The sequence below is a fragment of the Pseudophryne corroboree genome, chromosome 11, assembly GCF_028390025.1.
Source record: "Pseudophryne corroboree isolate aPseCor3 chromosome 11, aPseCor3.hap2, whole genome shotgun sequence".
NCBI classification, from domain to species: Eukaryota; Metazoa; Chordata; class Amphibia; order Anura; family Myobatrachidae; genus Pseudophryne; species Pseudophryne corroboree.
The window spans coordinates 97758520-97783847 of record NC_086454.1 but is presented as its reverse complement, the minus strand read 5'-3'; the positions used below and the strand labels follow the sequence as shown (position 1 = coordinate 97783847).

General features: G+C 46.3%; 1 protein-coding gene and 1 long non-coding RNA gene across 2 annotated transcripts in view; one reads left to right on the top strand and one right to left on the bottom strand.

Moving 5' to 3' along the window:
- Positions 1-24738, top strand: part of CSTPP1 (centriolar satellite-associated tubulin polyglutamylase complex regulator 1) — a 354572-nt gene extending 329834 nt beyond the window's left edge. Inside the window, exons 7-9 of the mRNA XM_063944654.1 lie at positions 4019-4131; positions 20325-20388; positions 20483-24738. Of these exons, the coding sequence (XP_063800724.1) occupies positions 4019-4131; positions 20325-20388; positions 20483-20654 (349 nt within the window). The 3' untranslated portion in view covers positions 20655-24738. The remainder of the gene's footprint in view (positions 1-4018; positions 4132-20324; positions 20389-20482) is intronic.
- Positions 1-25328, bottom strand: part of LOC134968975 (uncharacterized) — an 84944-nt gene that overhangs the window by 26946 nt on the left and 32670 nt on the right. The window lies entirely within an intron of this gene.

Genomic DNA, 25328 nt, shown 5'->3' with positions numbered 1-25328 from the left:
TATATACAATATATGTACAAGAGTCAGGACTGAAAATGGACCAACACATGTACAAAACGTATTATGTATTTTGCATAGTTTGTGCACACGAATGCTATAGATTTCATTATTTCTTATTTTTTCTGAGCCACAGAATCATAACATGAAATGCCTTGGCCATTTTGCATAAATTGCCCCCTGGTATTCCTTCTGCACCATCCTAAAGTCACAGTTGCCCACTGAAATGTGCAGTACACAACTCCACCGTAATGCCCTGGTTTCCTGTGCTTTATTGTATACAACAGCAGAGAAGGGCTCCATGCCACCTTGTGCCGCCACTAAACTAGCGACGTTATCTGTGGGGCTGTCGGCAGGACATAGCATTGAGCTGCCCGGATGCCCTGACAGCTCATACACTGCAGGGAGCATGCTGGTACGTTCTTTGGAAGCATCGCTACTGGTTGCAGGGTGCCATTCTAGTCTCCCGGCTACCCAGATGCCAGGACCATGGGGCAGCGACAGTGCAGCCCCCAAGGCTCTGCGCCCGGGGTGATGGCAACTCTTAAACACACCTCCATAAATAGTTGATTACCTGTGCTTCTAAAGCAGTTAACATGTGGCCCTCCAGCTGCTGTGGAACTACACATCCCTGCATGTCCTAACAGCAAAACTATGGCAATGCATCCTGAGATACGTAGTACCCCGGCAGCTGAAAGGCTGCATGTTGAATACCCGAATGCTACACACAAGCTGCAGAACACAATGTCATGGCTGAACGTTGCAGAGCTTTGTTATGTTGCTGCTGTCCCTAGTATGCTCCCTGGCACCTCACTGTATACTTATTTCCATGGTGTATAATCTGATTTATGAGTGCTGCAGGTGTCTATGCAGTTACGGCTTGTCTTCACAAGTTCCCATGCAGGTTATAGCAGCCTTTGTATGTTTCAGGGTTATGAAGTTGTTACATTTACTCCCATCAACGTGTTTGCTCAGCTAAACTGAACTCCTTGGATTTGTTTTGACGTTTTGATGCTATAGCAATACGGATTAATTGTTACTTGTGTGATTGGAGATTATTTTGTGTCTGTTTCTCACATTGCAGTGTATTCCATATGCCATATGTTAGGGTGATGTCACTTGGAATAAATGTATTTCTGCTCAGAAATTGTTCAGCCTTTCAGAGCCTTTATCTGCTAGAGAAGCTGCTTTTATACGTCAGTAGATTTACCAGCTTGTGTGAGTCAGACTACAGCGTTTTATGTTGGGTTCAATGGGGCTGGTCTGTAACATCTTTTTATCTGCAAAGAGAAAATGTTACCTTTAGCGTTCATGAACGTTTAACAATGTGGAAGCGGCTGGGGTGTCCGCAAGAGAGCACACATATCATGGTTAGTTATGTGAATTAATGGCAGTTATCTGCTGGGTTTTTTTTACTGACACTTAAAATGCTGCTTGTAAAATATAGATATTACACCAGCCTTAGAGGTTACTAGTATTTTATTTTTGCCCCATCTGTCACCAGGTCGCTAGCTGTTGTGGCCGCCATATGCTGTAGCCTCATCCCTTCTAGCATCACGCTCACCTGCCCCATCCCTCAGTGTTCTCTTTAGCCTCATTCCCCTTGTGTCCCTTTAGCCTTATCCCCCCTCCCCCCATGCTTTTCCAGCCTTATGCCCCTCTTCGTGTCTCTCCAGCCTTACACCCTCCGTATCTTTCCCACCTCATGTCAGGAATGTCTCGAGCTTTATGCTCCCACTCTCCATTCTTATACCTCCCATGTGTCTCTCCAGCCTTATGCGTCCCTTATGTCTCTCCAGCCTTACACCCTCCGTATCTGTCCAGCCTCATGCCAGGCTGGACAGATTACAATCTATAGGGAAATAGGCATGTATACACAAGGAAAGGTGCTATCTATTGCGTAGTTGCTAGCCAGATTGCAAAGGTTCTTGGTGGGCTGTATGATATGGTCATACAGCAATGATGAACCAGGGTCGAGAGGAAGGGAAAGTGAAGAATGAGAAGACATGTGAAGGTAAGTGTGGACTGTACAGAGTGGATGCAATTTGATAGGAAGGTTTATGAAAGTTATGTGGGCGGTTCTGGAATTTGATACGCTTGCCTGAAGAGGTGAGTTTTCAGGGAACGCTTGAAGGTTTGGAGACTAGAGGAGAGTCTTGTTGTGCATTTTATGACATTCCACAGAGTGGGTGCAGCCCGATGAAAGTCCTGCAATCGTGAGTGGGAGCGAGTAATGAGTGTGGATGAGAGACGCAGGTCTTGTGAAGAGCGAAGAGGTCGGGTTGGGAGATATTTTGTGATAAGCGAAGTGATGTACGTTGGTGTAGTTTGGTTAATGGCCTTGTGTGTGAGTAAAAGTATTTTATATTGAATGCGGTAGAATACAGGTAACCAATGGAGGGACTGACAGAGTGGATCTGCAGACGATGAACGTCTAGCGAGGAAGATAAGCCTCGCCGCTGCATTCAGAATGGATTGTGGTGGTGAGAGTCTCGTTTTGTGAAGACCAGTTAGGAGACTATTGCAATAATCCGTGCAGGAGATAATGAGAGCATGGATTAGAGTTTTAGTAGTGTCTTGTGTAAGGTATGGTCGTATTTTAGATGTGTTTTTTTAGATGCATGATCTTGAGACAGATTGAATGTGGGGAATAAAGGACAGATCAGAGTCAAGGATGACACCTAGGCAGCGAGCTTGTGGGGTAGGGTAGTCAAGTTTTCAACAGTGATAGAGATATCAGGTTGGTACCTACTATTGGCCGGTGGAAATATAATTAACTCTGTCTTTGAAATATTCAGTTTGAGGTGGCAAGATGTCATCCAGGATGAAATGGCAGAAAGGCATTCAGTGACGCGGTACAGTACAGATAGGGACAAGTCAGGGGAGGATAGGTAGATTTGAGTATCATTTGCGTACAGATGATACTGAAATCCAAAAGAGCTAAATAGTTTACCAAGAGATGAGGTATAGATAGAGAAAAGCAGAGGACCCAAGACTGTGCCTTGCGGTACTCCAACTGAAAGAGGTAGCGAAGAGGAGGTAGATTCAGAGAAGCGAACACTGAAGGAGCGATTAGATAGGTAGGATAGGAACCAAGAAATGGCTGTGTCTTTAAGACCTAGGGATTGTAGTGTTTGTATGAGAAGAGAGTGGTCTACAGTGTCAAATGCAGCAGATCTAGAAGAATAAGTAGTGAGTAATGGCCTTTAGACTTCGTAGTGACCAAATCAGTGCTGTCTCTGTGGAATGTTGGGAACGGAAGCCTGACTGAAGTGGGTCCAATAAAGTGTATGAGTTAAGAAAGTGCGTGAGTCCCACTCCCACTCTGTGTTTCTCCAGCCTTATACCTCCCCTTTGTCTCTTCACCCTTATGCCCCTCTCCGTGTCTCTCCAGCCTTACACTCCCCATGTCTATCCAGCCTCATGCCATGCCCTGTATACCTCCAGCCTTATCCCCCCCACTCCGTGTTTCTCCAGCCTTATAGCTCCCCTGTGTCTCTCCAGCCTTATGCCTCCCTTGTGTCTCTCCAGCCTCATGCCATGTACTGTATATTTACAGCCTCATCCACCCCCCATGTGCTTCTCCAGCCTGATGCACCCACTCCATGCTTCTCCAGCCTCATTCCTAAAAAAACTTCCTGATAGTACAGAGCCAAGATATATACTTACTGATTGCTTAGATTTTAGCAATTTGCATTTATCAGTCTGGTGCATATCCACAAAGCAAGCCTCTGATTGGTAGCAGTTAATTTTGTACCTGTGATTTGTTGGTAAATAGCGTCCTTCTATATATAGTATACTGAAAACATTGTTCTAACCACCCCAATTTCCAATTGTAAAGAAATTGAACTTTCCATTAAATATAGCAGTGTTATTTTAAAAGTGAGAATGTGTTCTGTTCTTTAAAGCAAAAACACCTAATAACACAATTGTCTCCTGCGGTATGTATTTCTTATGTCAAAGAAAGAAGCATTTATTGAATATTAATGTTATGTGATGTTTTTTTTCTCCTCCTGCCTAGCACCTGCCCGTCTGTGCAACTGATTGGAGAGATACTAAGCACTGCTCCCAGACTTACTTTCTATGGGTTCCTGATGGCCCTGTCGAAGAATATTGGTATTAATCAGAACATTGGTGAGTGGCTGCTACCGGGTTATCACCTTCTGTTCTTGGAGTCCCGATTGTCAGATATGAAATCCATTCTATTCATATTCTGATAGTCAGATTGACTATCTGTGATTGGCTGAGGGTTGTAAAGGTGCGTACACACTGGCCGATATATCAGGTGTTCTATCGAACGGCTGATCTATTGCTGGTACATTGGCCAGTGTGTACCAATGCTATGTCTGTGAATGAATGACGTTCACAGACATATCGCATCGGCCCTGCAACAGACACAATGACCAATATATCTGCAGTTATATTGGTGCATTGTTCTGTGTGTATGGGCGGTCAGCCAACCGCCCGTACTCTTCCTGCAGCAGCCGGCAGTGATTGACAGCTCAACTGGGCAGGCACATGTAAATGCCCGCCCAGCTCGTGACGTCGGCCAGCTCAACACACTGCCCGATCCGGCTATAGATATATCTGCAGATCCATTGATCTTAAGAGACTGCTCCTGATTGGTTGCCCAGCTATTAAGTGACCAATGGCACTTAACCAATTGTGCTTTGGATGTTCTTTGGGAGCCAATAGAATTTATTTCAAATCTCCTCTCGAATTACAACATTACACTAATTTAGATTATGCTGGAGGAAAAAACAAAGGAGGGAACAATATTACTATGAAAATAGGACACTATATTTAAACTGGGGCTCAATATTTAATGTATTACTATTGGGTTACAATATTTAGTTTATTACTAATGGGAACCTGAATAGAAAATTCCCCTGGCACACAAGGGCCAGGGCGGGGTGCCAGGAGCAGCCAATGCCACTCAGAATTGGGCTGTGCCTCTAGATGTGGGGGCCATTTGTTTCTTGGTTATAGCTCAATTCCTCAACCTGAAAAAGGTTGACAGTGTTTAGGTTGATCCCAATATGTTGATGTGCAGAAGGTGGATGCGAAAAATGTCAACATGGGAAAATGTTGACATGAGTTTTAAAAAAATTGTGTAATTTTCTCCGTAAAAGAACTGGAAACCCCAATTAGTGCGCCACGTCTTCTTGCTTGGTGCAGGTTACTCATCCCAATTGTAGTCCACGTGGATGGTAAAGTATGAAAAAGTTGAAAATTATAAAAAAAGTCTAAAAAACTCTTGTCGACTTTTTCCAATAGTGGTCGACCTTGGCACTGTTGACTTATCATCCAGATACCTTGTTTCTTTGGGACCCCTTTTAGAGGACCGGGAATGGGGCAGAGTAGTCCCAGTATCACACAAATATAAGGGGTAAAACCAGATGTTCCTCATTTAGTTATACCATGTGGTTTGGCAAATGGGTTAGAGCTCTACAAACTGTCACATCGGATGTGACTTCAGTTTTCAGCCTGTAAACCACATGATCATAAATCCTACAGTTGGTGTCTGAAACCCGCAGCTGATGTGTGTCGGTTTGCACCCCACATACCAAACAGCACTTTAGTGGATCTAACACTTAGGGGGAGATGTACTAAGCCTTGTACACCATCTGCCTGCAGAGGGCATACCTGTTACCTGGCAGACTGCAGACTTGCCACTACCCCAGAGTCATGTCTGATAGAGAAGCAGTGGCAAACGCAGGATTTCTAGAGGGGGGTTTCCAAAGGCAATCCACAATCTCCCACTCTGCGGAACATGGAATACAATATTAATATTTAACATTATAGATGGTCTATAGTATAGGCTGTATCAAACATATTTAATATAAATAAGATAATGTAAGTGGTCAGGAAAAGGTTAAACATACCATAATAAATAAATAAATAAATACACAAACATAATAGACCCAGTACTGCACTTTCTAAGCACACATTCTCCCACCTCATGGTAAGGCTCCTGTCTCTTTTTCCTGGTAGCTACTCTCTGGTCGGGTGCACTGATTGAGGCCTCAGAAGCAGAAGAAGCTTCTACCCCTGGGCATGTGCAGCAGCTGAAACTGCATGATGTGGCGGCAGCTCTAGTAATAGCATTATATACTATTGCAATTGTTAGCATAATTTGAGCCACTTGCCAAGAGGAGGGGGGTTTCCAGTCAACCGGAAGGCCCCCCCCCCCCCCTCTTGTGTTTGCCTATGTGAAGCACCATCCTTATAAACAATATCTGCTTTTTTAAGTAGCAAAACATACGGTATATGCTAAATATGTGTAGTTGGAAAACAACAAAGGTGTTCAGATGCTCATTTTGAGTGAAATAACAGTTTTCAGGGGATACCCACAAAATGTAACTATCCCAGGATGTATGTACGTATTCCCAGTGGTGAATTTCCCACTAGGCACATAAGGCAAGTGCCTAGGGGTGCCACTTGCTGGGGAGGCAGCACAGCAAGCTCCACCATCCCCATGAGGTGGGGCGGGAGGTGGTTGTGGCTGCTTTAGTGGTCTGGTGGCATCGTGACTAGCACCATCATGAAGGGGCAGCGACGTGATGGGGTGAGACCACGAATGTCTTGCCTAGGGGCAGCCTGACTCTAAATTCTGCAGATTACCCAATTTCCGTTCACAGATTTCTATGGGGGTTGTTATATAGCCTGGCCCTGGTAGCTAACTGCATAGAAACATAGAATGTGATGGCAGGTAAGAACCACTTGACCCATCTTGTGTGCCCATGTACACGCACACACTAAGGTTAATTTTGTTGGGAGCCAATTAACCTCCCAGTATATTTATGGATTGTGGGAGGAAACCAAAGTACCTGGAGGAAACATACAAACTTCACACAATTTTGCCATAGTGGGAATTGAACCCATTACCTCAGTGCTGTGAGGCAGTAATACTAACCATTACACCATTCGTACTGCCCATCTTTAGACTGCGTTATTATTGCAGAGTTTACCAGGAGAATGTTCCATAGGATCCTTCCTCAGCAGTGGGCGCTCACACATGCGGTCTGATGACAGCATATGCCAGCCGCTCAGCCGGCAACTGAGCGAGAAAGTCATGTGATGGGATTAGCGATCACTTGACTTCTAGACATCATATGCACGATTCCTGTTTCCCTGGATGTATTTTTACTACAGTCCAGTAGAACATAATTTCTTACTGCCTCATTAAGCAGTGATAAGAAATTATAAGCTAAAATCCAGTAATAGGTCCCTTAGTATTATAAAAATTTCTATTTGATTTATGTGTCACAGTTGTTGCTCAATAAGATATAGTTGATGAAATCTCACTGTTACTTTTCATACAAGTGGCCGTGAGAAATCTTATTTGATAATGCATGCATGCAAAAATTACACCTACCTACTAAATGGGGTAAAATTAGGGGATTCTGTACTGGAAAAGGACTTAGGTGTCCTCATAGATAGCAAGCTAAGCAGTAGTACCCAAAGTAGGACTGCAGCAAAGAAGGCTAATAAGATATTATCATGCATAAAACGGGGTAATGATGCTAGGGACGAGAGTATTATACTCCCGTTATATAAATCACTAGTGAGGCCACACCTTGAATACTGTGTACAATTCTGGGCACCGTACTACAAAAAGGATATCCTGGAGCTAGAAAAGGTACAGAGGAGGGCGACCAAACTAATTAAGGGCATGGAGACGATGGAATACAAGGAAAGGCTTGAAAGACTAGGCATGTTTACATTGGAAAAGCGGAGACTAAGAGGGGATATGATCAACATCTACAGATATATAAGGGGACAATACACAGAGCTTGCGCGGGACCTGTTTTTGGTTAGATCAACACAGAGGACTCGTGGACACTCGCTCAGGTTAGAGAAGAGGAGATTCCGCACAATACGTCGTAAAGGCTTTTTCACGGTAAGGACAATACGTGTTTGGAATTCCCTGCCCGAGGGAGTTGTAATGGCGGAATCTGTCAACACCTTTAAGAATGGGTTAGATAAATTCCTAATGGATAAGGATATCCAGGGGTATGGTGCATAGTCATGCATTATAGTTACTATAAATAGGGATAAAATGCAACGGCTGACAGCAGCATCAGTCAGAAATTTTAGTCAAATCATCATGCATAGGAGACCACAAATAGGTTGAACTCGATGGACAATTGTCTTTTTTTAACCTCAGATACTATGTTACTATGTTACTATGTGACCATAGGGATCATTGTATCCTAGAACTACAGCAGTGAACTGACGCTGATGATCCCATTTGAGTGTCCTATCTCAGGTAGTTTGCAAGTACATAACATACAGTAATGGGTTAATGTTCAGTCAGGGAGATTGCTGCTATTTCAGGGAGTCTCCCTGACAATCAGGGAGAGCTGGCAGATATGCGATCACAGGTGTTGCCTGGCTGCAATTCACCCCTAATTGAATTAATTCATATATTTATTAAAAGGAACAGTGGAGAGAATACTGATTGCATTAGTCATGATCAGGGTGCATATTCTCCGATGGGATAATAGCATATACTTACCTACTTTGCTGCCTCCTCCTCCGGGAGGAGGCAGCGTTGTAGGTGCATAGGGGCGTGGCCGGCAGCAGGATGGGCGGTCCGGGGGCGTTGCATCAGGGTCACGTCACCATGACTCCACCCCCCGCTGTGCTGTGCCGAGAAACGAGGCGCTGCATAGCAGGGGGCGGAGCTACGATGACGCGATTCAGCTCGAATCGCATCATCGGACCCCCTTGGGCCGCCCACTTGTTCTCTGCTGCGGGCGGCCGAGGGGGAAAGCGGGAGGCTTGCCCACCTTTCCGGGGGGCCGGGAGGGTCACCCGATTTTCGGGAGCCTCCCGGCCATTCCGGGAGGGTAGGCAAGTATGTAATAGCATACCCTCCAACTGTACCTTTTTGGCAGGTACAATACCTTTTTTATGGTCTCTACTGATTTTCGGCTCTCCAAATGTCCATTGAAAGTATAGGAAAAGGCCTTTACCCGTGACCACGCCCCCTTTTCAAATTTTTACTGATTTTTTATGTGTGAAATGTTTGAGATTATGCAATAGTACAGTAATGTAATAATAAATGCCTGGCCTTTCCGAGCATTAAGTTTGGGAGTTAGCACCACTCTTATCATTGAGAGGTGATCAGTATGCGATCCCGGGTGCATGGGATCCCGGCGCTTGAAATACCGATGCCCTGGGATCCAGATGTGGAAGAAGCCAACAGGGGCGGGCGGCCAGGCAGGGGGGAACAGAAAAATCAGGAGACTTGTCTGCTCTTCTGGGGGGCCGGGAGGGTCACCCAATTTTCGTGAGCCCTCCCGGCCATTCCTGGAGAGTAGGCAAGTATTCCTTAACCTAACCCTGTGTCCACACAGCCTAATCCTAACCCTCCGAGGTGGGTGCCTAATCCTAACCACCCCACCCCGCTGCCTAACCCTAAAAACCCCTGGAACGCAGGCTAACCGTCCGCCCCGCAGCCTAAACCTAACCCCTCCACACACCTTCTCCCCCGCGGCTTACATGTGGTGCGCCGCAGTCTGTCCTTGTTCGGGATCACGGCTGTCGGTATTTTGGCACCAGGGTGGTGCACCCATTCTGGATGCCTGTGTCGGCATTCAGAATAGGGTCGGTATTCTGACTGCCGGTATACCGACAGCCGGGATCCTGACTGCTTCCCATTGTGAGTATGTTGTTTTACTGAGTAAGAAGAATAACGCATACATACTGTACATTACATACTGTATTATTTAAGTAAAGATTCTTAAAATCTGAGTTTGTGTATAATGATCAGCTTCAGTCAGGGGCATAGTATGAGCATTTAGCGCCACCTACAGGTTAAAATAAGGTACTAACTAATAATGCATAGGTACTAATAGGCACATAGGTAATAGGTAGATAGGAAATAACATATTGGTACTGAATAATACATTAGTACAAAGTGCTTTTAATGTCTATTGAATATTATATTTGTATCAGTGCGACTGCTATAATTTGGTGTGTAACTGTAACTTAGAGGGTTCTGCTTTTTCATTTTAAATATATTTATCTTGTCGCACTGGAGGCTTCTACCCCAGCAATAGCACCACTGCCACCAACAGTATCAGAAAAAGACAATAACCGCTTTCCCAAATGTGTTTCTGAATGGTACAAAACAGACTTTTTAGTGGCAGATTGCATTTCATCTCTAATTTCTCTTTTATGTTCTAAGTAGATAACAGGACAGCTTTGATCCTGTACTAAAATGCATTAAACCTATTTTTTTTTCTTTATCTCCGTCTTGTGCATTTAATCCCCTTTCTGCTTAGGCAGAATGTGCCAGATGTGAGGCAGCACAAATCTGTCTGACAATCTGCAGCAGATGTCAGAGCGTGGGGCTCGTGTTCCGTGCAGCTGTGCGCAGCGTCATAACAATCCTGATCTCTTCCCAGGGTATTGTCACCTGTGTACTGAAAGGACGACTTCTGAGACATGACCAGGCTTGCACAGGCATGGGAGGCTCCCTCTACCAGCAGGAATGGGGCATAAACACACCTGAGACGGAAAGATCCTATGCTTTATAGCAGGCTTAGGCAATCTGTAGCTCTCCAGCTGTTGTGGAACTATAAGGATGTGATATCTTGTAGCTCTATAACTATAGGAGAGCATACAGAAAAAAGAGTAGTCTGTCTTCTTTCTATATACTTTATCACTGTATACAGGCTCTTGGATGCACCACCAACCTGGGAAATTTGATCCTTAGGGACACCATTTATTGGGATGCGTTCAACATCCTGGTGGTCTGGATGCCAGCGGTCATGTGACCAACGCTGGAATCCTGAGACCACTCAGGACAGGCGCCGAATCACCATCAGCCAACATCCCGAAGATGAGTATCGGGGTTCAGAGGTAGGGTTAGGGCCTGGGGGAAAGAGGGTTACGGTTAAGCACTAGGGGCGGTTTGCCATGGGGGTTGGGGTATGTTTGACCAGCAGTCAGGAGGCAACCGGTCACAATACAGATGGCGGGATCCCGGCTGTTACATGGCTGGCGGGGGTAGGCGAGTGCTACAAAGCCCCTTGTGGGCTTGCTGCACTCGCCACAGGTACTATTCCCACTCTGAGTGTCGTGGACACACACGAGTGGGAATAGTCCCTGATGGTCGGCATGCCAACCGACGGGATTTTCAGATGCCGGGATTGTCACCGTCGGTCTCTTGACCGCCGGTCACATATACGCATCCAAGCCATAAGCACTACCTCCCCGAGGGTTAGCCATATCCAACACCCCTGTAGGGTTAGCCATAGCCGCCCCCCATCCGAGGGTTAGGGTATGGGCACAGGGGAGGGAAAATACTTACCCCATCTGCTGTTGGGATCTTCATTGTCGGGCCTCCGCTGTCGGTCATGTGACCGCCGGCATCCCGAGTGTCGGTATTTCGTATGTATTTCATAAAATTCACGTCGGTATTTTCAGATATTTTTGTTCCATGCAATTAGAATTAGACTCCTGTGCGGAGTCATCTTGTTCTTCTCAACTGTAGGAGAGCCACAATTTGCCTATCAGAACTCTGAGACGTTTTATCCCGGCACTGCAATAGCACTGGGTACTAGTATTAGGGGAGACTGAGTTGACCTGTCTCCATAACACGTGTTGCGGTTTCTTATTTACAGAACATAATTACAGCTATTTTTAGCTTAGTGCCATCGTTGCACTGACTCCACGACGTCTATCTGAGTCAGACATGTTCTATCTGTCTTTTCGCTCTTCTACCCTTAGCTGTTTGCTAGGGGTAAAGACCCACCAACACCTACCAAAAGGTATCAACTTCAGTCAAAGAGCCCATTCATACCTACACACATTCATGGAAACAATCTAGCAATCTGAGAATTCTGGCTCTTTTTTTTTTTCAGTCTGACCTTAGACTTTCTGTGTGTAGTAATCTGGGATGGGTGTGGAATTGCGAGAAGTGGGCGTGAATGTAATGGCAGTCTCGAGGAAAATAGGGTCGTGTTCTGGGTGTGTAGTCTGTAGGCTGAAACAGTCCGGCTGGCATCATCTCTGGCCCTTGTGTAAATCTACAGTTGAATGTTGTGACTACAGTGCTGCTAATGATGACTGCATCCGATTGGCTGCAATTGTGGAAAAAAAAAAAGCCCCATTTATTCAAATATATGAAAATAGCAGGAGCAGTGTTTAATAAGTCCCTTTTATACTACACTTGTGACCTGTACTATCTGGCCATTAACTTCAATATCTCTGCATTACATGCTGCAATTTTTAGTAATGTCTGTTAAGCCACACCTCTAACTGCAATCCAGTCTCATCTCAGCCAGGTGCGAGAAGGGGAGGAAGTCACACCCCAGGGGAGGGGATCAGACCCAAGGGGAGGGGGTCACACCCAAGGAGATGTAGACACAGCTAATGGACGGGAGTCACACCCAAAGCGAGGCAGTCACACCCAAGAGGAGAGAGTCACACCCAAGGGGAGGGAGGGAGTAACACCCAAGGGGGGGGAGTCACACCCAAGGAGAGAGAGACAATGCCAAGGGGAGGGAGTCACACCAAAGGAAGCGAGTAACACCCAAGAGAAGGGGGGTACAGCTCTAGTTTTGCAGGTGCAACAGACTCAGAATAGGTCACAGAAATTAGACTTCTAAAAAAAACTGCAAATTGCAACTTTAGTCTCACACTGACTATGTATGAGACCCAATATTACTGCATAGCCTACTCAGCTGCGTTTCTTGAGAGGAGGGTACCCGTGTGTAGACTCCGTGTGTGGGCCCCCTCCTCTCCTGTAGCCGTCAGCGCTGAGACTCTGGCACAGTGCCAGAGTCTACAGCACATGCGCAGGACTCCGAAAAAAATGGCTGCCGCACCATTTTTTCAGAGTCCTGCGTATGCACTGTACACTCTGTCACTGTACCAGAGTCTCTAGTGGTCAGTGCGCTAGCAGCGGCGGTGACGGCTACGGGAGAGGAGGGGGGCCACACACAGTCACCGATGGATGCCGGAAAGGTAAGTATAGAAGAAATGGGTGCGGTGTGGGCTCCCTCTGGACCCAGGGTCCCGTGTGCACCGCAACTGCACCCATTATAGGTACGCCAGTGAGCCTACTCCTAATTTAGAATTTGATGAATGAGGGTCAAGATGTAAAGAACTATGGGGTCTATGTACTAAGCTTTAGAGAGAGATAAAGTGGACGGAGATAAAGTACCAGCCAACCAGCTCCTAACTGCCTTGTTACAGGCTATGTTTGAAAAATGGCAGATAGGAGCTGGATGGCTGGTAAGTTATCCCCGTACACTTAGTACATAGGGGGTTATTCAGAGCTGATCGCTGCTGTGCATTTTCGCACATCGGGCGTTCAGGTACTAACTGTGCATGCGTATGCACGGCAATACACACGCATATCGGACAGCAACAAAGGGCATCGCTGGTCAGCGACGGGATGGTGCAAAAAATCAGATCTCACAGGCGTTCACAAGGTGATTGACAGGAAGGGGCTGTTTGTGGGTGGTAACTGACCGTTTACTGGGAGTGTCCGGAAAAACGCAGGCGTTCCCAAGTTTCAGGGAGGGTGTCTGACGTCAGCTCCGGCCCCGATCAGCCTGATGCGATCGCACTGTAGGAGTAAGTCCTGGGCTGCACAGATACTGCAAAAAGTGGATTGTAGCAGCTTGGCGTACACATAGGATCGCACACTTGCACGGCGAATATACACTCCCTGAATCACCCCCATAGACCCCTATCTTAGGTATTGTGTAATGTGGGTGGCTATTGTGCTTACAGTGTAAAGGGATTTGGTATATACAGTACATGCTACACACTACAGTTATTTTTAGGCATGACTAATATTTCACGTTTCAAATAACATTTCTCTGACGTCCTAGTGGATGCTGGGAACTCCGTAAGGACCATGGGGAATAGCGGGCTCCGAAGGAGGCTGGGCACTCTAGAAAGATCTTAGACTACCTGGTGTGCACTGGCTCCTCCCACTATGACCTTCCTCCAAGCCTCAGTTAGATTTCGTGCCCGGCCGAGGTTGGATGCACACTAGGGGCTCTCCTGAGCTCTTAGAAAGTAATAGTCTTAGATTTTTTTTATTTTCAGTGAGACCTGCTGGCAACAGGCTCACTGCAGCGAGGGACTAAGGGGAGAAGAAGCGAACTCGCCTGCTTGCAGCCGGATTGGGCTTCTTAGGCTACTGGACACCATTAGCTCCAGAGGGATCGACCGCAGGTCCAGCCTTGATGTTCGGTCCCGGAGCCGCGCCGCCGTCCCCCTTACAGAGCCAGAAGCAAGAAGATGGTCCGGAAAATCGGCGGCATGAAGACTCTGTCTTCACCAAGGTAGCGCACAGCACTGCAGCTGTGCGCCATTGCTCCTCTCACACACTTCACACTTCGGTCACTGAGGGTGCAGGGCGCTGGGGGGGGCGCCCTGAGGCAGCAATAAAAACACCTTGGCTGGCTAAAATACCTCAATATATGGCCCCAGGGGCTATATATGAGGTAAATACCCCTGCCAGAATTCCATAAAAAACGGGAGAATAGGCCGCGAAAAAGGGGCGGAGCCTATCTCCTCAGCACACTGGCGCCATTTTCCCTCACAGCTCCGCTGGAAGGAAGCTCCCTAGCTCTCCCCTGCAGTCTACAAAGGGTTAATAAAGAGAGGGGGGGCACTAAATTTAGGCGCAGTATACATTATATATAAAAACAGCAGCTATAGGGGACATAACTCAGTTAGTCCCTGCATTATATAGCGCTCTGGTGTGTGCTGGCATACTCTCACTCTGTCCCCCCAAAGGGCTTTTGTGGGTCCTGTCCTCGTTTAGAGCATTCCGTGTGTCTGCGGTGTGTCGGTACGGCTGTGTCGACATGTTGAATGAGGAGGCTTATATGGTGACGGAACAGAGGCCGATATATGTGATGTCGCCCCCTGTGGGGCCGACACCAGAGTGGATAGATAGGTAAAAGGTATTAACCGACAGTGTCAACTCCTTACATAAAAGGGTGGATGACGTAACAGCTGTGGGACAGCCGGCTTCGCAGCCCGCGCCTGCCCAGGCGTCTCAAAGGCCATCAGGGGCTCAAAAACGCCCGCTCTCTCAGATGTCGACACGGAGTCTGACTCCAGTGTCGACAAGGTGGAGACATATACACAATCCACTAGGAACATCCGTGACTTGATCCCGGCAATAAAAAATGTGTTATACATTTCTGACTTTAACCCAAGCACCTCTATAAATGGGTTTTAGGTTTGGGGAGAAAAAACAGGCAGTGTTTTGTTCCCCCATCAGATGAATAAATGAAGTGTGTGAAAAGCGTGGGTTCCCCCGTTAAGAAACTGGTAATTTATAAAAAGTTACTGATGGCGTACCCTTTCCCGCCAGGAGGATAAGTTACGCTGGGAGATATCCCCTAGGGTGGATAAGGCGCTCACACGTTTGTCAAAAAAGGTGGCACTGCCGTCTTAGGATACGGCCACTTTAATAGGTACCTGTTGATAAAAAACAGGAGGCTATCCTGAAGTCTGTATTTACACACTCAGGTACTAGACTGAGACCTGCAGATAGTGCTGCTGCAGCGTGGTCGGTGACCCTGTCAAACAGGGATACTAGTTGGCAAACATAAAAACATATTAAAGACGTCGTCTTATATATGGGGGATGCACAGAGGGATATTTTGCCGGCTGGCATCCAAAATAAATGTAATGTCCATTCTGTCAGGAGGGTATTAGAGACCTGTCACTGGACAGGTGATGCTGACTTAAAAAGCGCATAGAGAGCCTTATAAGGGTGAGGAATTATTTGGGGATGGTCTCTGGGACCTCGTATCCACAGCAACTGCTGGGAAGAAATAATTTTACCTCAGGTTTCCTCACAGACAAAGGTACAGTCCTGTCGGCTTCAGAAAAGCAAGCGGGTCAAATGGCGCTTCCTTTCTGTACAGAGACAAGGGTAGAGGGAAAAAGCTGCACCAGTCAGCCTGTTCCCAGAATCAAGATTCTTCCCCCGCCCCCTGTGAGTACACACCATGACGCGGGTGCTCCACAGGTGTAGCCAGGTACGGTGGGGGGCCGTCTCAAAAATTTCAGCAATTAGTGGGCTCGCTCACAGGTGGATCCCTGTTTCTTTCAAGTAGTATTTCAGGGGTACAAGCTGGAATTCGAGATGTCTCCCCCCAGCCGTTTCCTAAAATATGCCTTGCTGACAACTCCCTCAGGCAGGGAGGCTGTGCTAGAGGCAATTAATAAGCGGTATTCCCAGCAGGTAATACTCAAGGTGCCTCTACTTCAACAAGGACGGGGTTACTATTCCACACGGGTTGGGGTACCGAAACCGCATGGTTCGGTGTGACCCATTTCATATTTAAAATCCTTGAACATAAAAAAATTCAAGTTCAAGATGGAATCGCTCAGGGCGGTTATTGCAAGCCTGGACGAGGGGGATTACATGGTATCCAGGGACATCAAGGATGCTTACCTGCATGTCCCCATTTACCATCCTCGCCAGGAGTACCTCAGATTGTGGTACAGGATTACCATTACCAAGTCCAGACACTGCCGTTTGGACTGTACATGGCACCGAGGGTGTTTTATCAAGGTAATGGCCGAAATGATGATACTCCTTCGAAAAAAGGGAGTTGTAATTATCCCGTACTTGAACAATCTCGTTATAAGGGCGAGGTCCAAGGAGCAGTTGGTAGTCGGGGTAGCACTATTTTGGAAAGTGCTACAACAGCATAGTTGGATTCTAAACAGTCCAAAGTCACAGCTGGTTCCTATGACACGTCTACTGTTCCTGGGGATGGTTCTGGACATAAACCAGAAATAGTGTTTCTCCCGGAGGAGAAAGCCAAGGAGTTGTCATCTCTAGTCAGAGACTTCCTGAAACCAAAATAGGTAGCGGTGCATCATTGCACGCGAGTCCTGGGAAAAATGGTAGCTTCCTACGAAGCAATCCCATTAGGCAGGTTCCATACAAGAACTTTTCAGAGGGACCTGTTGGACAAGTGGTCCGGATCGCATCTTCCGATGCATACGCTGATAACCCTGTCTCCAAGGACCAGGGTATCTCTACTGTGGTGGCTGCAGAGTGCCCATCTTCAAGAGGGCCGCAGGTTCGGCATACAGGACTAGGTCCTAGTGACCATGGATTCCAGCCTTTGAGGCTGGGGGGCAGTCACACAGGGAATAAACTTCCAGGGACTTTGGTCAAGTCAGGTTATTTCCCTACACATAAATATTCTGGATCTGAGGGCCATTTACAATGCCCTGAGGCCGGCAAGGCCTCTGCTTCAAAACCAGCCGGTACTGATCCAATCAGACAACATCACGGCAGTCGCCCATGTAAACCAACAGGGCGGCACAAGAAGCAGGATGGCGATGGCAGAAGCCACAAGGATTCTCCGATAGGCGGAAAATCATGTGTTAGCACTGTCAGCAGTGTTCATTCCCGGAGTGGACAACTGGGAAGCAGATCTTCTCAACAGACACGACCTCCACCCGGGAGAATGGGGACTTCCTCCAGAAGTCTTCCAATAGGATTGTACACCATTGGGAAAGGCCACAGGTGGACATGATGGCGTCCCGCCTCAACAAAAAGCTATAAAAGATATTGCACCAGGTCAAGGGACCCTCAGGCGATAGCTATGGACGCTCTGGTAACACCGTGGGTGTACCAGTCGGTTTATGTGTTCTCCCCTCTGCCTCTCATACCAAAGGTACTGAGAATAATAAGAAGGCGAGGAGTAAGAACGATACTCGTGGATGACCAAGAAGAGCTTGGTACCCAGAACTTCAAGAATTTATATCAGAGGACCCATGGCCTCTGTCACTCAGACAGGACCTGCGGCAGCAGGGGCCCTGTCTGTTCCAAGACTTACCGCGGCTGCGTTTGACGGCATGGCGGTTGAACACCGGATCCTGAAGGAAAAGGGCATTCCGGAGGAAGTCATTCCAACGCTTACTAAAGCCAGGAAAGAGGTTACAGCAACTCATTATCACCGCATAGGGTGAAAATATGTTGCATGGTGTGAGGCCGAAAGGGCCCCAACAGAGGAATTTCAACTAGGTCGATTTCTGCATTTCCTGCAAGCAGGAGTGACTATGGGCCTTAAATTGGGTTCCATTAAGGTACAGATCTCGGCTCTGTCGATTTTCTTTCAAAAAGAACTAGCTTCAGTACCTGAAGTTCAGACATTTATAAAAGGAGTGCTGCATAGTCAGCCCCCGTTTGTGCCTCCTGTGGCACCTTGGGATCTCAACGTGGTGTTGAGTTTCTTAAAATCACATTGGTTTGAACCACTAAAAACCGTGGATCTGAAATATCTCACGTGGAAGGTAGTTATGTTATTGGCCTTGGCTTCTGCCAGGCGAGTATCAGAATTGGCGGCTTTGTCTTGTAAAAGCCCTTATTTGATTTTCCATATGGATAGGGCAGAATTGAGGACTCGTCCCCAGTTTCTCCCAAAGGTGGTGTCGGCGTTTCACCTGAACCAGCCTATTGTGGTGCCTGCGGCTACTAGGGACTTGGAGGACTCCAAGTTGCTAGACGTTGTCAGGGCACTGAAAATATGTTTCCAGAACGGCTAGAGTCAGAAAATCTGACTCGCTGTTTATCCTATATGCACCTAACAAGCTGGGTGCTCCTGCTTCTAAGCAGACTATTGCTCGTTGGATTTGTAGTACAATTCAGCTTGCACATACTGTGGCAGGCCTGCCACAGCCAAAATCTATCAATGCCCATTCCACAAGGAAGGTGGGCTCATCTTGGGCGGCTGCCCGAGTGGTCTCGGCTTTACAACTTTGCCGAGCAGCTACTGGGTCAGGGGCAAACACGTTTGCAAAATTCTACAAATTTGATACCCTGGCTGAGGAGGACCTGGAGTTCTCTCATTCGGTGCTGCAGAGTCATCCGCACTCTCCCGCCCGTTTGGGAGCTTTGGTATAATCCCCATGGTCCTTACGGAGTTCCCAGCATCCACTAGGACGTCAGAGAAAATAAGAATTTACTCACCGGTAATTCTATTTCTCGTAGTCCGTAGTGGATGCTGGGCGCCCATCCCAAGTGCGGTTTATCTGCAATACTTGTACATAGTTATTGTTAACTAAATCGGGTTATTGTTGAGCCATCTGTTGAGAGGCTCTATTGTTTCATACTGTTAACTGTGTTTCATATCACGAGTTGTACGGTGTGATTGGTGTGGCTGGTATGAGTCTTACCCGGGATTCAAAATCCTTCCTTATTGTGTACGCTCGTCCGGGCACAGTACCTAACTGAGGCTTGGAGGAGGGTCATAGTGGGAGGAGCCAGTGCACACCAGGTAGTCTAAGATCTTTCTAGAGTGCCCAGCCTCCTTCGGAGCCCGCTATTCCCCATGGTCCTTACGGAGTTCCCAGCATCCACTACGGACTACGAGAAATAGAATTACCGGTGAGTAAATTCTTATTTTAATAGGACACTTATATGTAACATATGTTTGATATGTAATAAGCAGCATAAAAAATCCTTGTGCACTTTAATGACCTATCTGTCTGATATCATGTATACAAAAACAGGACTGGCCCACATGTGTGATCCTACAGTGGCATGTCTGAAATACACACACACATGTGTCTTCCTCTAGGCAGGTTTTTTAATTATTGAACAATTTGTATATTTTTTCATTATTCGTGCTAGGTATAGTAATGGAAACATGGGATTCTTATAATAATATATAGCTGGAATTTGATGGACGCACTGTCCTGTTATACATAGAATTTGTATCAAGGGATAATTAGTTACAGGCTTTATTTCATGACTACATTGCTTGCAATATGGTATGTAGACATCATGTCTCAGTAATCTGTACCAGGCTTTTATTATGTGTAGAAATCTGGATTGCGGTGCACATTTCCACTGCTCGTCTGTTAAACAGCAATGTCTTAATAATCCTTACCACTATTACACACAGCTACAACTCATGGAACGTGTCTGAAGCGTTTACCATATTGGACACAAAACCAAAATGATAAAGTATTGCATGCTAGTTTTGGCAGTATATCTATACATTAATCCAATACTTAGCTGTCTTTACAAAGCATTTGTTACCTATGAGACCATCAAACCTGTCACACATGCTCTTATCTTCCACTGCCCAGAGTAATGCAAGATAAATGAGCACCATGCTCTAGCATGTATTAGAATCAGCATATTGTGTGACTACATTTTAGTGATATGATTCAGTCGTAGTATAGTCTCCACATAGTATAATAGCAACAAAAACACCAAGACATTATAAGTGTAAATGAAAACTCTATGACCACAATGTTATTGTAATTTCTCTTCCATCTTCTTTCACTGGCTGTTCCTGCAGGTGCTTTGCCGGAGAAAGCTGATCTGTTGGTTGATGAAGTTCTGGATAAAGAACTTGACAAAATGTAAGTGGATGAAACCTATTTTTATGTTAGTGTATTGTAAATGAGCTGTGATACCGATCGGTTGCAATACTCACACCGTATCCACTTTCTCCAGAGTTGCTCAGTTATCTGCCTCCTCCATTACTGCACATCCTCCTACGGCTTGCCCTCTACCCTCCCGAGACATCACCCGCGTGGCTTCCCCACGAAAGACTTTCGCCACCCGCAGACGCCCTGACCTGGATAGTGATGCCTCCACTGAAGAGACTGACGACTCTGAAAACTAGAGCTCAGAATCTGTGGACCCTGCATCTGCGAAACGCTAAACGTACCCTAACCCCAGAACCATCCACCATTGGAAGGCTGCCCAATGCTTGTCATATGTAACTTTATGCATGGTAGCCTTTGACTTTCTATGTATCTATTGTATTGTCTTTACATCAGAGCTGGCCAAACCAGTCCTCGAGATCTACCAACAGTTCACATTTTCCAGATCACCTAGATGGTGCACAGGTGTAGTCATTACTAATTAAGATGTGCTGCATTCATGCCTAACTGACAATTCTACAGATCTCCAGGAGGCCTGGAAAACATGAACTGTTGGTAGATCTCGAGGACCGGTTTGGCCAGCCCTGCTTTACATGTTTGTTGTAAGTAGCTGTAAGTTGCTCTTCTCCTGATCATCTAGTGGAGGGCACTCCTATTCCTGCAAGGCTGTCTGTATAAATGTTATTTGTGAAATGGCGACAAAATACGCAGCGTGCAATACATTCCTTTTACTATAGGCCACGCTGTATGCCACGCTGTATGCCAATCACTCACAAGTTTATTTGTATATTTTGTTAAAAGATGATCATGAAAGCTTCAGGTGCTGAAATTTTCTTCTTGATTTGGAAAATTGTCAATTATTTCATGATAGTATGTTCTTTGAAAGAAACAAAGGTTCAACAAAAACATTTTATTGGGGTCAATGAGAGAGAGAGTGTAGGTACAGATCCAGGAGTGCAGGAGAAGCACAACCATGCCCTGCAATGCCGCGACCACACTGCACCGTAGGTACACAGACAGCAAGGGGGTATAGTCACGGCCCTTGGCGTAAAGTCTCACCAGCCCTGCATCAGAGTGCTGTCTGCTGCTCTGATATTCCCATCACTCTACACCTAGGAGTTCCCATCACATTACATACAGCAATACTTATTGCATTATACCCAGCATTGCCCATCTTATTAACCCCAGCATTGTCCGTTGCATTACTCCCAGCATTGCCCATCTCCTATCCCCCCAGCATTGCCCATCACATTACTTACAGCATTGCAAACACCTTTATCCTGGCATTGCCCAACGCATTACTCCGAACATTGCCCATCATATTACTCGCCAGCGTTGCCCATCGCATTACTTCCAGCATTGCTCCACACATTTATTCTGCCATTGCCCAACACATTACTCCGAGCATTGCCCATCATATTACTCCCCAGAATTGCCCATCGCATTACTTCCAACATTGCTCTACACATTTATCCTGGCATTGCCCAACACATTACTCTGAGCATTGCCCATCAAATTACTCCCCATCATTTCCCATCCCATACCCCATCTCATACCCCACCATTGCTCATCGCATTTCTTCCAGCATTGCTCTACACATTTATCCTGGCATCACCCAACACATTACTCCCGACATTGCCCATTGCTTTACTCCCAGCATTGCCCAACACATTACTCCCAGCATTGCCTATTGCTTTACTCCCAGCATTGCTCATCACATTACTCTCAGCAGTACCCATGAAATGAAAGCAATGACCATCTTATAACAGTTAATAATACACATCAGACTTTTCTTTTAGACGGTGGTTTTCGCACTTACTTAACCATGACGGGCAACCATGACACAATAGTTTTGTGTCCCCTGGCTATGGTATGCCATCTAATTCTAGTAGTTTACACTGCAAAGCCACGGCTGAAATGCTTTTTTGTGACCACCCTCAGATATTTTTGAACTAGCGCGCTTAGTATTTATTGGGAATGGCCTTTTATGATGGTGTATGTGTACTATAGCACAATTACACTCATTTCTTGTGGTCAAGGTGTCATCTGTGGGGCTCCAAACACTGCTTTGTGGGTAGGCAAACAGCCCCTCCCCCACCACCACCACCACCACCACTCTACCTCACAACCGCCAACTGCAAAGGACTTTCCGCCTCAGTGGGCCTGGAGATCTGTGCTAATTATTATCCTTTACTTATATGGCTCCACAAGGGATCTGCGGCATCCATTACAGAGTACATAAACAAGTGAGCACAACAAGAAAACAGCACTTACAGTTCAAGACAATATAGGACAAGTATGAAAGGGGTTAGCTGCCATCAATGGGAGTATTGAGTATAAGGTTGCATAAGTAAGAGAAGGAAAGTACGCTGACCATATTATCCCTTTAACCTGGGACACTCATGAGTTACACAGGTTCTGTGGCTGGCTGACTACAAGCCTGCATTTCACCTGGTTTTAAGCAGCCACAGAACCTGTGTAATTCATGAGTGTCCCAGCTTAAAGGGATAATATGGTCAGCCTAAGGAAAGGCACATGAGAGGAGATGGCCATGCTCTTGTGAGCTTACAATCATTTCTGGGCAGCGTTTGGGTGAATCGGGTGTGTCGTTGTTTTTTTCTTGAATTGCTGTGTGTGTAAATGCTGGGAGGTAAGTATTTGGAAGTGTTATACAGATTTTGTAAAAGACCTACCATGTGTGACTTCTCCTGCTTCCAGTACCAAAGGACCGTTTCCCCAGCTTACAATTACAGTGTTATTTAATACTCCTATTTTCTGGGGGTTGGGTACAAAATTCTGGCAGTCTGGAAAACTGACAGCGGAATTCCAACCGACAGAATGCCGACATATCCCAGTAAGTATTTTATCCCTAACCCACCCCTCCCACAGCCTTCTCCTAACCCACCCATTTTGCAGCCTAATGCTAGCCACCCCCTCCCACAACCTAACCCTAGCCATCCCCTACGGCAACCTCTCAGCACACATCTCTCCCGCCACTCAGCACAGCGCAATGTGTGCTGAGCATGCAGGCCAATCTAGCACCAGCGATAGCGATGCGTGGGGCTGCGCATCGCTATCGCTGTGGGGGCTACACACAGAGCGATCATGCTTAAAATCTAAGCAATCTAGTCAGATTGCTTAGATTTTAAGCAGCGATCGCTCCGTGAGTACCCCCCTTAACTCTAACCTTCCCATCCCGCAGCCTAACCCTAACCATCCCCTCCCACAGCCTAACTGTAACCCACCCGTCCTCCAGCCTAACTCTAGCCATCCCTTCCACTGCCTAACCCTAAATTTCACCCTTGTACCTAACCCGAACCCCACTACTTACTAGCACTGGCAGTATCTATCGGGATTCTGCCGACGGTCTTCTGACTGCTGGGATTTTGAACGCATCCCCTTCCTATAATAACTGTTATGCTGGGTACGCACTACACAGATATCGCATTCATTTGAGCGACAAACGATATACATATGTAGCCACTCCCATTGTGGCTACATCTGCGCTGAACGAGCACTCTCGGCGCAGCAAATGGCCCGCCCGTGCAGAGCTGCACCATTTGCCGCTCCCATTTATGCGAATGGGGTGCGTGCATGTCGAAGATGCACACACGTCCCAGACATGCATGCAGTCGCGCCTATTAAGGCACAATTGCGGCAAGATGTAGCCACGATGAGTGTGGCTACATTGATATCTAGCGGGTCGGTCGGGTGTGTACACCTCATCTGTCTGTGAACAGTGTTGTTTGCAGACATATTGCGTCGGTCCAGCAAGACAGTCGATACTGATATATTAGCTGGCCTGGCTGTGTGTATGGCTGCAGGGACTGACGTAACAACTGGGCTGGCAAATTTAAATGCCCACCCAGTTGTGACGTCTGGCCTGACATATCGAGCGGCCGCTCGGTAAGTGTATATGCTTAGGTAATTGGCTGCTCTGTCAGCGTGACGGTGGCTTGGTCGACATGTTGCTGTGGTGTGTACCCACCATAACTCTCGTCCATCTTTAATCACAATCTTGTTCAGTGAAGACTATTATCTCTCTTCTGTGTAATAAGAGGGAACTGTGAAGTATGTCTTTGCCAAGTAATATATAGCTAATAGTTTATGGGACTGTTCTGCGATTGGTTGATGTGACCAGCAAATCAGATACACAGGAAATACTTTCACATTTATCCCATAATTTTTTATTTCTGTATCTTAATTGGTTGGTTATTTCAACCAATCAGAAAGTCTCAGAGATTACAGATTTGACTTATGTATTGCCTGACAGCCTCAGAAGGTGTTATGTAATTTAACCAAATAAAAGCAGTTTTACAATTATCTGTGTGTGTTAAATTATTTTTTCATGTAACGGACAGGAGTCTTGTCTGTTATACCTGTACAGGGACTACATCTGTGGCTGCGTTCTTTCCTTTGAAATGTTTTGTTAATATTTTTTGTTTTTGTTGTGGGGTGGCTCCTTTTCTTGTCCTCTAGACACACACCAGCCGACACCTGACGAAGTTGAGCATCTTGAGTCCCTGGCACTGTATGAAAGTCCACTTGAAATTTTATTGGACGAAAACAAAACTGTGACCAACAAAGTAATGGCATACTGTATAAAGCTGCACTCAGACATTGCATGTTTTCCAGATATCAATGGAAGTAATAAGCTGCACACTTGGATCATTTAAATTTGATAAGTCACTTGTTAATGCACCTGTGCACCAATAGGATATCTGGAAATCCTGACCTGTTCACAGTGTCTGAGTACTATCTTTTGCAAAATCCTGTAGGCTGTGTTGCAGACAACAGCTGGGCTGGTAGGGCATGCTGGGTCTTGCAGTATTGGGAGCGTATATACACCTGTTTTCAGACATATCTTTTGCACCAAGGCTAGGGCTGGTGTAAGTGTGCACTGATGATTATTG